This window comes from Pleurodeles waltl, chromosome 3_1 (genome assembly GCF_031143425.1).
Source record: "Pleurodeles waltl isolate 20211129_DDA chromosome 3_1, aPleWal1.hap1.20221129, whole genome shotgun sequence".
Classification (NCBI taxonomy): Eukaryota; Metazoa; Chordata; class Amphibia; order Caudata; family Salamandridae; genus Pleurodeles; species Pleurodeles waltl.
This window is the reverse complement of record NC_090440.1, coordinates 1,902,986,797-1,903,002,613: the sequence shown is the minus strand read 5'-3', so window position 1 is coordinate 1,903,002,613 and position 15,817 is coordinate 1,902,986,797. Positions and strand designations below refer to the sequence as shown.

Here is a 15,817-nt window from a genome sequence, read left to right as displayed (position 1 = left end):
ATTTGGATGTCTGATTTGTTGTCTGTGTTGTGTTAACAGATCTGGTCTGTTTGGCAGTTTGACATGAGGTACTACTGAGAGGTCTAGTAGTGTTGTGTACCAAGGTTGTCTTGCCCATGTTGGTGCTATTAGTATGAGTTTGAGTTTGTTTTGCCTCAACTTGTTTACTAGATATGGAAGGAGTGGGAGAGGGGGAAAAGCGTACGCAAATATCCCTGACCAGTTCATCCATAGCGCATTGCCCTGAGACTGATGTTGTGGGTACCTGAATGCAAAGTTTTGGCATTTTGAGTTTTCCTTTGTTGCAAATAGATCTATTTGTGGTGTTCCCCAAATTTGAAAGTAAGTGTTCAGTATTTGGGGGTGAATCTCCCATTCGTGGATCTGTTGGTGATCTCGAGAGAGATTGTCTGCTAACTGATTCTGAATTCCTGGAATAAATTGTGCTATTAGGCGAATGTGGTTGTGAATCGCCCAATGCCATATTTTCTGTGTCAGGAGACACAACTGTGTCGAGTGTGTCCCGCCCTGTTTGTTTAGGTAATACATTGTTGTCATGTTGTCTGTTTTGACAAGAATGTATTTGTGGGTTATTATGGGTTGAAATGCTTTCAGCGCTAGAAATACCGCTAATAGTTCTAAGTGATTTATGTGAAACTGTCTTTGCTGTATGTCCCATTGTCCTTGGATGCTGTGCTGATTGAGGTGTGCTCCCCACCCTGTCATGGATGCATCTGTCGTTATCACGTATTGTGGCACTGGGTCTTGGAAAGGCCGCCCTTGGTTTAAATTTATACTGTTCCACCATTGAAGCGAGATGTATGTTTGGCGGTCTATCAACACCAGATCTAGAAGCTGACCCTGTGCTTGTGACCATTGTGATGCTAGGCACTGTTGTAAGGGCCGCATGTGCAACCTTGCATTTGGGACAATGGCTATGCATGAAGACATCATGCCTAGTAGTTTCATTACTATTTTGACTTGTATCCTTTGTTTTGGATACATGGCCTGTATTACATTGTGAAATGTTTGAACTCTTTGTGGACTTGGAGTGGCAATCCCTTTTGCTGTGTTGATTGTTGCTCCCAAGTATTGCTGTGTTTGACACGGCAGAAGGTGTGATTTTGCGTAGTTGATTGAGAAACCTAGTTTGTGTAGGATTTCTATGACATATTTTGTGTGTTGTGAACACCGTCTTAGCGTGTTGGTTTTGATTAACCAATCGTCCAGGTACGGGAACACATGTATTTGCTGCCTTCTGATATGTGCAGCTACTACTGCCAGGCATTTTGTAAAAACTCTTGGCGCAGTTGTAATTACGAATGGCAACACTTTGAATTGGTAATGTATCCCTTGGAATACAAACCTTAGGTACTTTCTGTGTGAAGGATGTATTGGTATATGGAAATATGCATCCTTTAAGTCTAGTGTTGTCATGTAGTCTTGTTGTTTGAGCAGTGGGATTACGTCTTGTAAAGTAACCATGTGAAAGTGGTCTGATTTGATGTAGGTATTTAATGTTCTGAGATCTAGTATAGGTCTGAGAGTTTTGTCTTTTTTGGGTATCAGAAAGTACAGTGAGTAAACTCCTGTGTTTAATTGTTGTTTTGGTACTAATTCTATTGCTTCTTTCTGTAGCAATGCTTGAACTTCTAGTCCTAGAAGATCTATATGTTGTTTTGACATACTGTGTGTTTTCGGTGGGACGTTTGGAGGGAATTTGAGAAATTCTATGCAATAACCATGCTGGATAATTGCTAAGACCCAAGTGTCTGTTGTTATTTCCTCCCAATGTGTGTAAAACTTGGTTAGTCTCCCCCTCACAGGTGTTATGTGTTGGGGATTTGTGACCTTGAAGTCACTGTTTGTTTGGAGGAGTTTTGGGACTTTGGAATTTTCCTCTATTTTTTTGAAATTGTCCTCCTCTATGTTGTCCCCGAAAACCTCCCCGCTGCTACTGGCTCTGGTAAGTGGGCTTTGTTTGTGAGGTTGTGGCTTCTGTGGTCTGCCCTCGAAACCCCCCTCGAAATTGTGTTTTTCGAAATGTGCCTCTGCTCTGCGGGGAGTAGAGTGCGCCCATGGCTTTGGCCGTCTCAGTGTCTTTCTTAAGTTTTTCTATTGCAGTGTCCACCTCCGGCCCAAACAACTGCTGTCCGTTCAATGGCATATTTAGCACAGCTTGCTGTATCTCTGGTTTAAATCCTGATGTACGCAGCCATGCATGTCTCCTTATTGTTACTGCTGTGTTGACAGTTCTAGCAGCTGTGTCTGCAGCAACAATTGCTGACCGTATCTGATTATTAGAGATACTTTGTCCCTCTTCTACCACTTGCTGCGCTCTTTTTTGGAACTCTTTTGGTAAATGTTCAATAAAGTGTTGCTTCTCATCCCAATGGGCCCTATCATATCTGGCTAACAAAGCTTGGGAATTTGCAATGCGCCACTGGTTTGCTGCCTGTGCCGCCACCCTTTTGCCTGCAGCATCGAATTTTCTACTTTCTTTATCTGGAGGTGGTGCATCTCCAGAAGAATGTGAGTTGGCTCTTTTGCGCGCTGCTCCCACTACAACAGAATCTGGTGTTAGCTGTTGTGTGATGTACACTGGGTCTGTAGGTGGCGCTTTATATTTTTTATCTACTGTTGGAGTAATGGCTCTCCCCTTGACAGGTTCTTCAAACACTTGTTTGGAGTGTTTGAGCATTCCGGGTAACATCGGAAGACTTTGATATTGACTGTGTGTAGACGACAGTGTATTAAAAAGAAAGTCGTCTTCAATGGGTTCTGAATGAAGGCTGACATTGTGAAATGCTGCAGCTCTTGATACCACTTGAGCGTAGCCTGTACTATCCTCTGGTGGCGATGGTCTTGCTGGATAGCATTCAGGGCTATTATCTGACACTGGTGCGTCATAAAGGTCCCATGCGTCAGGGTCATCTTGACTCATTCCCGTATGAGTTGGTGATTGCATCATTGGTGGAGTGGCTACAGGTGATGGTGGTGGAGAGTGATGTGGGGATGGTGGAGGTGTCACTTGTTTAGCCACCTTTGCATGTGGCTGTTTGTCCTTGTCTTGGAAGGCAAGTTTACGTTTCATCTTGATTGGAGGAAGAGTGCTGATCTTCCCCGTATCTTTTGGAATAAAGAGCCTTCTTTGTGTGTGATCTGGCTCTATTGTCTCTAATTCTTGTTCAAATCTGTGTGTCTTCATTTGTGAGGACAGTCCTTGTTCCTCTGAATAGGAACTTCTTTTCGGTTCCGAGGCCGGATGTTTCGGTACCGAAACCTTTTCGGCTGCCTTTTTCGGCTCAGACGAAACCTTTTTTATTTTCGGCGTCGTGCCTTCTCGATGCCGACCCATTTCGGTGCCGCTGTCTCGATGCCGAATCTTCTCGGACCCGCTATCTCGGGCCCGAGATTGCTGTGTGCCGGTATCTCGACCGGGGTCGGATGACTTCGACACCAGCTCGCCCTTCTTCGGTGCCGATGGACGGTCACCTATTTTTCGGGTTAAGCCATGGCCTGTTGGCGGTGGCATCCCCTGGGCTTTAGCGGTCTTCTCGTGAGTTCTCTGCTTCGACGTCTTACTCACGGTTTTCGGCGTTTCTTCGGGATCGATCTCCTCCGAGTCCGATTCCTGGGTGGAGAATGTTTCTTCCTCCTCTTCGAAACACCCTTGTCTTGTCGGCGCCGACGCCATTTGCAGTCTTCTGGCCCTTCGGTCCCTGAGTGTCTTCCTGGACCGAAACGCTCGACAGGCCTCACAAGTATCCTCCTTGTGTTCTGGTGACAAACACAAGTTACAGACCAGGTGTTGATCTGTATATGGATACTTGTTATGGCATTTTGGACAGAAGCGGAATGGGGTCTGTTCCATCAGCCTTGAAGAGACACGTGGACCGGCCGACCAGGCCCCGACGGGGATCGAAAAAAACCCCGAAGAGCCACCGGAGCTCTTCTTAATTCGGTGTTGATCTGTTGTAACTAACCCGATACCGAACGCAAACAATACCGACGATTTTTCCGAGATTCTAACTAACTTTCCGACCCGAAACCCGGAGCGAAAAGGAACACGTCCGAACCCGATGGCGGAAAAAAAACAATCTAAGATGGAGTCGACGCCCATGCGCAATGGAGTCGATATGGGAGGAGTCCCTCGGTCTCGTGACTCGAAAATACTTCTTTGAAGAAAAACAACTTGTAACACTCCGAGCCCAACACCAGATGGCGGGATGTGCACAGCATGTGTATCTGCAGCTACACATGACATCGAACATATATTTATATATATATATATATATATATATATATATATATATATATATATACACACAAATATACATACTATCTACAACAATTAAAGGTACTCTTGGTATGACCAGACAGGCAATGGGGAGGTGGGTGGGACTGTGACAAATCCAGGTACTGTATCCACCAGAAAAAGCGTTACATAAGGTAAGTAACTTGTTCTTCTGATGCATACAACCACCTGTGGATTCCTCACCTTATGACAGAATCCCAAAGCAGTCCCACACTCGGAGGTGGGTGCCCAACTAGTCAAACCAAGAAGTCCTGCAAAACAGATCAGGCAAAATGTCCATCCCTCCTAACTTTCGAGTCTAAACAATAATGCTTTGTGAAAGTGTAGATGAAAGCCAAAGTTGCTGCCTTACAAATATCAGCAACTGGCATACCTCTAGCTAATGCGGAAGTGGCAGACTTAGCCCTGGTGGAGTGGGCCCTAATGTCCTCATGGGTAACCTTCTTAGCTAGTCAATAACAAATCTTTATGCAAAGAATGACCCACCTTGAAAGAGTCCTCTTGTGGACAGCTTTGCCCTTCATACTGCCCACATAGAATGAAGAGCAGATCATCAATTCTGAAGTCTCTCGTCCTTTCTATGTAGAAGCTCAGGGCCCTTCTCGGATTCAAGCGATGCAGCCTTTCCTCCTCCTTTGATGGATGGGGAGGAGGGTAAAAGGACAGGAGAATTATAGATTGTCTGTAAGGAAATGCCTCCTTGGCATGGTTATCCCCTGACTTTATGCCTTTGCTGATGCTAAATTTTTATTGAAAGTGTGCTGGGAACCTGATAACCAGGCCCCAGCACCAGAATTATTTCCCTAAACTGTACCTTTGCTTCCACAATTGGAACAGCCCTGGCACTCAGATAAGTCCCTTGTAACTGGTACCCCTGGTATCAAGGGCCCTGATGCCAGGGAAGGTCTCTAAGGACTGCAGCATGTCTTATGCCACCCTGAGGACCCCTCACTCAGCACATCCACACTGCCTCACAGCTTGTGTGTGCTGGTGGGGAGAAAATGACTAAGTCGACATGGTACTCCTCTCAGAGTGCCATGCCAACCTAACACTGCCTGTGGCTTAGGTAAGTCACCCCTTTAGCAGGCCTTGCAGCCCTAAGGCAGGGCGCACTATACCACAGGTGAGGGCATTTGTGCATGAGCACTATGCCCCTACAGTGTCTAAGAAAAACCTTAGACATTGTAAGTGTAGGGTAGCCATAAGGGTATATGGTCTGGGAGTTTGTCAAACACAAACTCCACAGTTCCATAATGGCTACACTAAAATCTGGGAAGTTTGGTATCAAACTTCTCAGCACAATAAATGCACACTGATGCCAGTGTGGAATTTATTGTAACATGCACCCAGAGGGCATCTTAGAGATGCGCCCTGATTACCAACCCAACTTCTGGTGTGGGGCTGGCCAGTTTCTGCCAGCCTGGCACAACCAGACGAGTTGCTGGCCACATAGGGAGAGTGCCTTTGTCACTCTGTGGCCAGGAACAAAGCCTGTACTGGGTGGAGGTGCTTCACACCTCCCCCTGCAGGAACTGTAACACCTGACGGTGAGCCTCAAAGGCTCACCCCTTTTGTTACAGCGCCACAGGGCATCCCAGCTAGTGGAGATGCCCGCCCCCTCCGGCCACGGCCCCACTTTTGGCGGCAAGGCTGGAGGAGATAATTAGGAAAACAAGGAGGAGTCACCCACCAGTCAGGACAGCCCCTAAGGTGCCCTGAGCTGAGGTGACCCCTGCCTTTAGAAATCCTCCATCTTAGTTTTGGAGGATTCCCCCAATAGGATTAGGGATGTGCCCCGCCTCCCCTCAGGGAGGAGGCACAAAGAGGATGTAGCCACCCTCCAGGACAGTAGTCATTGGCTACTGCCCTCCCAGACCTAAACACACCCCTAAATTTAGTATTTAGGGGCACCCCAGAACCCAGGAAATCAGATTCCTGCAACCTGAAGAAACAAGAAGGACTGCTGACCTATAAGCCCTGCAGAGAAGATGGAAGACGACAACTGCTTTGGCCCCAGCCCTACCGGCCTGTCTCTTGACTCGAAAACCTGCAACCAGCGACTCATCCGACAGGGAAGCCTCTGAGGACTGCCCTGGACCAAAGGACCAAGAAACTCCCGTGAGCAGCGGCTCTGCTCAATTTCAACAACAACTTTGCAACTTTCTTGCAACTTTAAAGAACTTCACTCTTCCCGCTGGAATAGTGAGACTTCACACTCTGCACCCGATGCCCCTGGCTCGAGATCCAGAGAACCAACACCACAGGGAGGGCTCCCTGGTGACTGCGACCCTGTGAGTAGCCAGAGACAACCCCACTGGACCGCCACAGCAATGCCTGCAGACAGAATCCAGAGGCTTCCCCTGACCGCGACTGCCTGTAACAACGGACCCGACGCCTGGACCAAGCACTGCACCCGCAGCCCCAGGACCTGAAGGAACCAAACCTCAGTGCAGGAGTGGCCCCCAGGCGACCCTCTGCCTAGCCCAGGTGGGGGCTGGCCCGAGAAGCCCCCCCTGTACCTGCCTGCACTGCTAGATTGACCCCCAGGTCCCTCCATTGAAACCAATACAAAACCTGACGCCTGCTTTGCACACTGCACCCGTCCGCCCCTGTGCCGCTGAGGGTGTGTTTTGTGTGCCTACTTGTCTCCCCCCCAGTGCTCTACAAAAGCCCCCTGGTCTGCCCCCCAAGGACGCGGGTACTTACATGCTGGCAGACTGGAACCGGAGCACCCCTGTTCCCCATAGGCGCCTATGTGTTTTGGGCACCTCTTTGAACTCTGCACCTTTCTGGCCCTGAGCTGCTGGTGTGGTAACTTTGGGGCTGCCTTGAACCCCCAACGGTGAGCTGCCTATGCCCAGGAACTGAGACTTGTAAGTGTCTTACTTACCTCACAACCTAACCAATACTTCCCTCCCCCAGGAACAGTTGATTTTTGCACTGTCTTTGTTAAAATGGCAATATGCTATTTTAAAAGTAACTGTATATGTTATTGCTCTAATTCAAAGTTCCTAACTTACCTGTGTGGAGTACCTTGCATTTTATGTATTTACTTCAAATGTTGAACTTGTGGTTCTAAAAATAAATTAAGAAAATATATTTTTATATATAAAAACTATTGGCCTGGAGTTACGTCTTTGAGTGTGTGTTCCTCATTTATTGCCTGTGTGTGTACAACAAATGCTTAACTGTCTGAGAAGCCTACTGCTCGACCACACTACCAAAATAGAGCATTAGAATTATCTAATTTTGCCACTATCTTACCTCTAAGGGGAACCCTTGGACTCTGTGCACACTATCTCTCACTTTGAGATAGTATATACAGAGACAACTTCCTACATTGTCCCAGATAGAAGGGAGTAACTACCTTAGGAAGGAAAGCCGCCCTAGTTCTCAGCACCACCTTGTCAGCATGAAAGGTAGTGAAAGGTGGTTTCACACTAAGAGCCTGAAGCTCACTCACACGTCTAGCAGACGTGATGACTGTTAGAAAAACTGTCTTAAAAACTAAAAACCTCAACGGGCAAGTATGCATAGGCTCAAACAGTAAACCCATCAAAAAAATCTAAAGTAAATTCAAATTCCACTGAGGCATTACAAACGGAAACTTGTTTGTTAACCCTGTAATGAACCTAAGAACTATAGTGGATTTAAATAAGAAAGGCTGATCAGGTAGGCAAAGAAAAGTCGACAGTACTGATAAATAGCCTTTCACTGTCACAACTGCACAAGCCTTTCTGTGCTAAGGAAAGTGCAAACTGCAAAATATTAGATAAATGGGCTTTTAAGGGATCAATTTGTCTCTCTCCACAACAAGTAACAAATTCTGCCCTTCTCCCGGCATAGACAGTCTTCGTGGAGTGCCGCCTGGCCGATAATATAACACCCACCACTTCTGGAGGGAGAGAAAAAGAACTCAGATTGCCCCATTCAATCTCCAAGCATGTTAGTGCAGGCCCTGGAGGTGGGGGTGTAGAAAACTGTCCCTGCGACTGCGAGGGGTGGTCTACCCAGTGAGGGAGACAGAGAGGAGGGCACAGTGAGAGTTGAAGGAGGTCTGTGCACCACACCCTTCTTGGCCAATCCGGGGCTATTAATATGACTTGGGCCCGATCTTGGTGAATTTTCCTTAGAACTTGAGGAATCAAGGGCATGGGAGCAAACATGTAAAGCAGTTGGTCGCTCCAGGACAGCTGAAACGCACCCCTCACTGCCCCCCGCATCGGATACTGGAGGCTGCAGAACGACGGGCAGTGTATGTTCTTGTGAGTGGCAAACAGATCTATCTGAGGTGCTCCCCACATTGGGAAGACATGAAGACCCACATCCGGATGGAGACGCCACCCATGATCGACCGGAAAGTACTTACTGAGACTGTCCGCATGTACGTTTAGAGCTCCAGCCAAATGGTTTGCTACTATGCAAATCTAATGGTCCTGCACCTCTCCTCAGAGAAGGTACGACCCTACTCCTCCCTGCTAGTTGATGTACCACATAGCGGTAGGGTTGCCTGTTAAGACTTATAGCGACTGACTGCAAATGGACTGGAGGAAGGCCTTGAGAGCCAGATGAATTGCCTGCAGGTCAAACAGATTGATGTGTACCATCTCTTCTACTGGAGACCAAAGTCCCTTGATCTCCAGGTCCCCCAGATGAGCTCCCCACTCTAGAGTGGAAGCATCCGTTATGACTGTGGTCACCGGAGGTGGAAGACAAAATGGCCTTCCACAGTCCACCATCGAAGATCCACCGCAGCGTCTCTGGAGTTTGTTATCGACTCCTCGAGATCTGTGTTAAAAACCCATGCTTGCAGACGCACCACTGGAGCGCCCTCATGTGACCAACAGAATACAGGAAGCAAACAGACCGAGCAGATGTAGGACCTTGAGGACTGGAACAGCCGCTCCCTTTTGAAACATTGGAATCATTGCCTGAATGTCCTGAATCCTCTGTGGAGGAGGGTAGGCTTGATTCAATGTTGTACCCAGTACTGCCCCAATGAGCAGGGGGCACTGAGAGGTCTCCAGGGGAGACTTGGGCACGTTTACCGTAAAGCCCAGATTGAACAACAACTGGGTTGTCACCTGCGAGCTCTGGGGACCCGACTTGGCTCAGGCAATCGTCCAGGTAAGGGAATACAGATATTCCCTTCCTTCTGAGGTCTGCTGCAACCACTGCCATCACCTTTGTGAAGACTCTAGGTGCGAAAGTAAGACCAAAAGGAAGGACTGCAAACCGGTAGTGTTGCGACCCTACCACGAACCGGAGATACTGCCTGTGTGACTTCAGAATAGGGATATGAAAATAAACATCCTGTAAGTCGATAGACATCATCCAGTCTTCCTTGTTCAACACAAGAAGCACCTGTGCTAGTGTCAGCATTTTGAACTTTTCCTGATTGAGGAACCAATTCAAAATCCTCAGATCCAGGATAGGCCTCAATCGACCATACTTTTTGGGAATCAGGAAATACCTTAAATAACATCCCTGATCCCTTTGTAGCTCCGGAACCAGCTCCACTGCACTTTTCAACAAAAGGGTATGCACCTCCTGCTGAAGCAACAGAAGATGCTCTTCTGTGTAAAATAAATGATGGGGAGATAAGGGGGGGAGGAAACTCCAGAAAGGGAACGGCATAACCTTTTCCCACTATGATCAGCACCCAAGAGATACCTCAGGAGACTGTGGTTGTGGAGTCACAATGGGGTTGACTTCCCGCGTCTTGCGGCACTGTCTCGGGGGACACTCTGACAGATCTCTGGATGAACGGCGCTATGACTCATGCAGTCAGCGTCGCTTCTTATGAGACCTCGAAGATCTGTGCGACGGATGTGTCCCGTGTATTTGCCCTTCGCCAACCTCTTTTCTCCTTCTTAGCTTTTGACAGAAAAAGCTTAGCCTCTCTCTCTTTCAGAGGTTTCGGGTTCATTTGTTGGCAGGACGAGCAACCTGCCACATCATAATCAGAGCTCAAACACAAGAAGCAGTTCTCGTGCGGATCCGTCACGAACAAATGACCTCTGCACTCGCTGCAAGGTTTAAACCTGCATTTTTTCGGTGGGGACATAGTAGCGCTACCAAATAATTCCCTCGATACAGTTGAGATACAATGGAGAGGTAGAAAACCGTTAGAGTCAATGGCGTGGGAAAAACGGGAACTGACATCAGCACGCCAGCGAGGACTTCTTATGGCTCTGATGACGTCAGACGGAGTCGCATGCTTAGCTGAGCAATTGTGACGTCCTCGTCGACATGGAGAGCTAGGACATTTTTTTGTTGAATGCTGGCGCATTGGGAGAATTCATAAGGTGAGGAATCCACAGGTGGTTGTATCCATCAGAAAATGTATGCTTGATGTGTGCACACTCTAGATTCACAGTGGTTAATCTAACCATGTTCAACACAGATCCAGGAAAGATGGATATGTGACAGAGTTTGAGGATAACCACTATGCAAGTGAACTCCATTAGTTGAATTGTATGTAAACTTATCCTGTGTATATATCTGAATGGATCGGGCCCACTGGTAATTAAGGAATACACACCGGCTCAAGAAATTGGAAATGTCAGCCAGACCATTGTAACTACAACTGTCTACCTAGCACCATTTACAAACGTGTGTCTTCTAGCAAATACGTTCAAAGCTAAACCCTAAACTAAGTTTAACATAATCAGGGCAAACACTCTGCAGCATGTTTACTGTGCCCAATCACGGGAGTACTTCAGTCCTTTTATACCTAAACTTTAAAGAAGATCCAAACAAACAAGCAACTTACCACTTCAAAGCATGTTGCAAGTTTCAACAAAAGTCGTGCATATTCCTGAAGTCTCTGGATAGGCGAGTAAAAGAGAGCATTGAGCACATCAATCAGAAGACTGCTTTCCTCCTTCACTAGGGAAAGATTCTGCAAGAGCTCCAGATTTCTTGTAAAGAAATCTCTAAAAAAAAAAACACAAGGACAAACATGGTGTCAGGTAAATAGAGATTCATATAAAATTGAATTTATTTAAAAAAGTGAAGCAAACAAGTTGGGAAGTCAAAAAATGGTTAGAGCTGTTTACACATGGTTTGACTAATTCGGTAAACCATATGTGCACTTCTCAAAGTTAATTGCCAAGAAATTAAGACAGCTTCCACATGAAAGGCAATGTTTTCCTATAGAACACAATAATGGGGGGACTCAGAATGTGTCTAAGTCCAGTATAGCAGCTCCCTAGATATACATGTATACAAGTGGAGTATGCAGTTCCTAAAAGAATCAGAAAAGGAAACAGAACAGGCAGTATGTCGGGATGGGCAAGCAGACCTGGACCATTGGAGGGGGGGGGAAGAGTGGGAGGGTTTGATTTCAGGGGAATTGGGGAGGGGGTTGTGGGGAGGATCTGAGTCATCAGATGAGTGTCATGCTTCATCAATGGGGATGTTGATGTATTGCACTTTTTCTGCTTGTTGTTATTTAAATGCTGTGATTATTTTGTATCTGCACGTGTTTTACTGCATCCAAGTTAAATGCTCACATTAATATTTTTGTATGCCCTCATTTGAGACCCTGGGAGGGGCCAAAGCCCACACTGTCTTTTAAAGCACTATTAACAGCGGGTAAACAAACAGCTATGCTATTAAGCCAGACCTAAACATTACTTTCTTCTACCCAAATCTTTGAGGGTGCTCTGCAAAGGGTTCAAGTTCTCAAGGCACCTTTGAATTAGTTAATAACATGTTTGCCATCAAAAATATTGCTATATACCCATCTTCCAAAGTCTCTCACTACATGTATGAGCACTTGCAAATTCACACTCTGCAAATGATACACTGCAAATCACTTACATCAAACATAGTAGTCCTGTTTTGTGCATGTAGGCTTTCCATTGCCCCCAACTGGAATATCTACTAGCATATCTATGACAAAGCCTGAAATTTGGTTTAAGGGATTAATCACACATGGAACCTCAGATTCTGGTCCGCGGTTTGCACATTTCCAGGACAATGATTCACTTACAACGCTGGTTTAGAAAGAAGCAGGAATCCACCCATCACCAGAAAGCTTGAGACGGAAAAGGAATACCTATTGAACAGAAGAAAGAGACAACATCAATGCATCTGCAGCAGGCTCGGAAAATTACTTTTGTTATGCATCCATGGATTAGAAAGTAATGGGCCTGCTGCACATGTGATGTCCTTGGATAGCATTAAAATGTCAAAAATAAAACTGTGTATTAGGGATACAAATGGCATTTTTAAACACAGCTCATGTTTTAAAAAACAGCATTTAGCTGAAATCTGTACACCTCTTTGCAATAAATTACAAACTAGTGTAAGTCATTAACTCAGGTGACCAATGAAGATTCAGGAGAGTGTGATCTATGACAGGTTTTCAGGATAAAAACAGCCTAGGAAAAATTATTTCATTTACACTTTTTGTGGTTAAAGGGTTTACGTAGATATCCAGGCAATCTGACCCTCATGGAACTATGATGGACATCACTGCACTGCACTTTTTCTGTGTTTTATCTATCTATACTTTAAGCATTATTTCCCCATGTATAGTCTTTTTTAAAGTAATTATCATCATGAGTCTCACTGAAATGTGATATGGTTATCTTCCTCAATACTAGTCCCTATGTTTCAGCACATCTCCCATCTAGTAGAAATGTGGTGACACTCCAAGTCAGCCTTATCTTAAATTAATCATCCTCAGCACAAGGCACACACTATATTGAGGGAAGCCAAGAATTTACATCAGCTGGAAAAAAGCTCTGACAAGACGTGCTAATTTGGCCCTGCTTTAAAGGCTGTTAAGAGTGGTGTAAGCATGTCATAACAGTAATAATGATGATGACTTGTTTTTCAAATATTGCTCAAATGCTCAGGTATCAGAATATGTCACTATTACAAATTCACCAGTACGCATGTTATTCCCTTCTAAAGATGGGAAGCGGAGTTAAAGAAGCTGTCAAAGATTCAACCATTCTCAAACAACTGACTAACAAATGCTTTGAAGGAGAACTTGGAATCCAACATGTGAAAGGCAGCAGGCAATGAATATATTAAGATTAACGTTTTTAAATGTGTTTTTTGGGTCTGTCAGAAATTTGTGTGCCTACTTGAGAGAAGCTGGGTAGTAAAGTGCTGAATTAATAATTTCAATCACTTCTGTTCAATCTTACATTGACATAAACATTAGTATATGGTAATAGGAAACAAGCCAATACATAAAATATGGTGACAAATAAGAGAAACGCCAACAAAAAGTGATCTACATATTCACTGTTCGCTACCTCCTACCCTAATAGGTATGAACCCCATGATCACCCAGGCTCACTCCTATCTCTAAATTAGATATCAAAAGAAGCAGATTGTTTTTATTAGTAGCGCTACTTAAGTCACACAGGGGGCTCCAGGATTTTGACAACTCAGAGGAGTTTAGGGCACCGAAGTTCATTACACTCACCAGGTAGTCTATCAAATGTTCCACTGCTTGCAAAAGTCCTTCCTCCCCTAGGCTTTCTTACACATTTTTCATATGCCCACTGTCTACCATAATTTATGCAGACTAATTTCTTTAACCAGCCAACAGCACAGCTGAAAACAAACCTTCAAAGTTAACGTAATAACCTAACAAATCTTGAATGACATTTGCACTTTTCTCATTTATTGTCATTTGTTTCAGAGATGATTGCCTATCTTCCTCTGTTCCTCTCAATGGAATTGTTATAACAAATTTTTGAGATGACTGGTCACCTATGTGATACAAACTCTCAATCACCTCTCATCTTCTAATAGTATAGAGTGTGGTGAAGCATTGAGTGTAACCAATTCAACTATAGCACTTAGTTGTATATTTTGAACTTTGATTTTGCCACTACACTTTCCTAAATAACCGTCACTAGTTAAGCAGATGTTTTCATTCTTTTCATTAAATTATTGAAAAATTATTCTTTTGTTATATTGTATTGCGATGATTTTACATAATCGAACTATAAATGTTGTTAAATCTGATCTTCTGGGTGAGATGAGAGCTTTACAAGTACACATAACATAACAAAGCAGAGGAATGACTAAACTGTAGTTTGAGCATGAATGAGCTTGTCTTTTAGGTGGCCTGTGTACTGTCACCAATGGTCCTCTAAGCATTGCTGACGAACCCTCATGTACAGTCAAGCATGAACTACTAATAATGCAGGGATTTGTTTATCCTATTGCAGACAATTTCTTACAAGTGGTCCAATTAACTGCCTTTAGTTGTTTGAAACACTTTCAATGGACAGACGATACTCTCTCCACCACAAAATATACTTGTGTGATCTGAGTATCCACTATGTCACCTAAGTAGTGAATGGACTTGACTGGACTAGAACTGGTGGTGACATTACCTAGCTGACTAGCAAAAACAGATGAAAAAGAACAGAGAGGCACCTGACAGTGGGATATACCCTGTTGTGGTGTGGCAGCTTTGATCAGCTAGTCATCTCAATAATACTTTCTGCTGCATCTGGGTTGGTGCAACCACTACCATACATTTGGAAAAGGTTCTTGTTGCAGACTTCAGGCTGAATGTAAAAACACTCTGTTGGTGGACAATTTGAGCACACAAAGAGCTTCAGGAATTTCCAATGCTTTGTCACAGTTAGAATCTGAATATATGCACACTGCAGGTCCATGCCAAACTTTCAATTCCCCTCGATGTTGTTCAGAAAACAATTTGGGTAAATCTAGCATCCTGAATGTTTCTCTTTTTATCCATTTGTTTACAGTCTTGAGAGAGTGCGATTTAGCCTGAATTATTTACTGGGCCCATTTCAAACCAGAAAGTAACAGGTATAAATGTCCTTTCCTTTTTTCTTCTACTGCTCGTTTTTCCCCAATAAAGCATTCACTTTGTTGAAGCTGCTCCTGATGGTAATGGGAAGATCTTTTTGGAGGAATGTTTGAGGAAGGGATTTGGGGCCGGATGCAGGAAAATGCCAATTTGCGACTTGCAAATTGCGAGTCCCTGCGACTCGCAATTTGCAAGCCGCAAATTGGTATGCAGAACGGTGTATCAGACACCGTCTGCGACTCGCTATGGGGTCGCAATGACCCACCTCATTAATATTCATGAGGTGGGTCGCAAATTGCGGCCCCATAGCGAGTCTAGGCACTCGCAAACATGGAGGCCTGCTGTCGTCAGCAGACCTCCATGTTAGTGACTGCTTTATCAATAAAGCATTTTTTCTTTTTTAAGTGTAGCCCGTTTTCCTTAAAGGAAAACGAGCTGCACTTAAAAAAAAAAACGAAACCTTTAGTTTCGGTATTTTTTCAGGGCAGGCAGTGGTCCCTTGGACCACTACCTGCCCTGAAAAAATGTTTTGGGTCCATTCACAAACTGGAAGGGGTCCCATGGGGACCCCTTCCAATTTGCGAGTGGGTTACCATCCACTTGAAGTGGATGGTAACTGCGATACCCTTTGCGACCGCATATGCGGTCGCAAATGGTATTGCATTCCACTCCGAATCGCA

At 45.0% G+C, this 15,817-nt stretch overlaps 1 protein-coding gene across 3 annotated transcripts in view; it reads right to left on the bottom strand.

Moving 5' to 3' along the window:
* The window catches only part of ALS2 (alsin Rho guanine nucleotide exchange factor ALS2), an 895,474-nt gene that overhangs the window by 438,564 nt on the left and 441,093 nt on the right, over positions 1 to 15,817 (bottom strand). For all 3 annotated transcript variants that reach the window (XM_069226056.1, XM_069226055.1, XM_069226057.1), the window contains 2 exons: positions 12,318 to 12,383; positions 11,094 to 11,256 (listed from right to left, as the gene is read on the bottom strand). In XM_069226056.1, the coding sequence (XP_069082157.1) occupies positions 11,094 to 11,256; positions 12,318 to 12,383 (229 nt within the window). The remainder of the gene's footprint in view (positions 1 to 11,093; positions 11,257 to 12,317; positions 12,384 to 15,817) is intronic.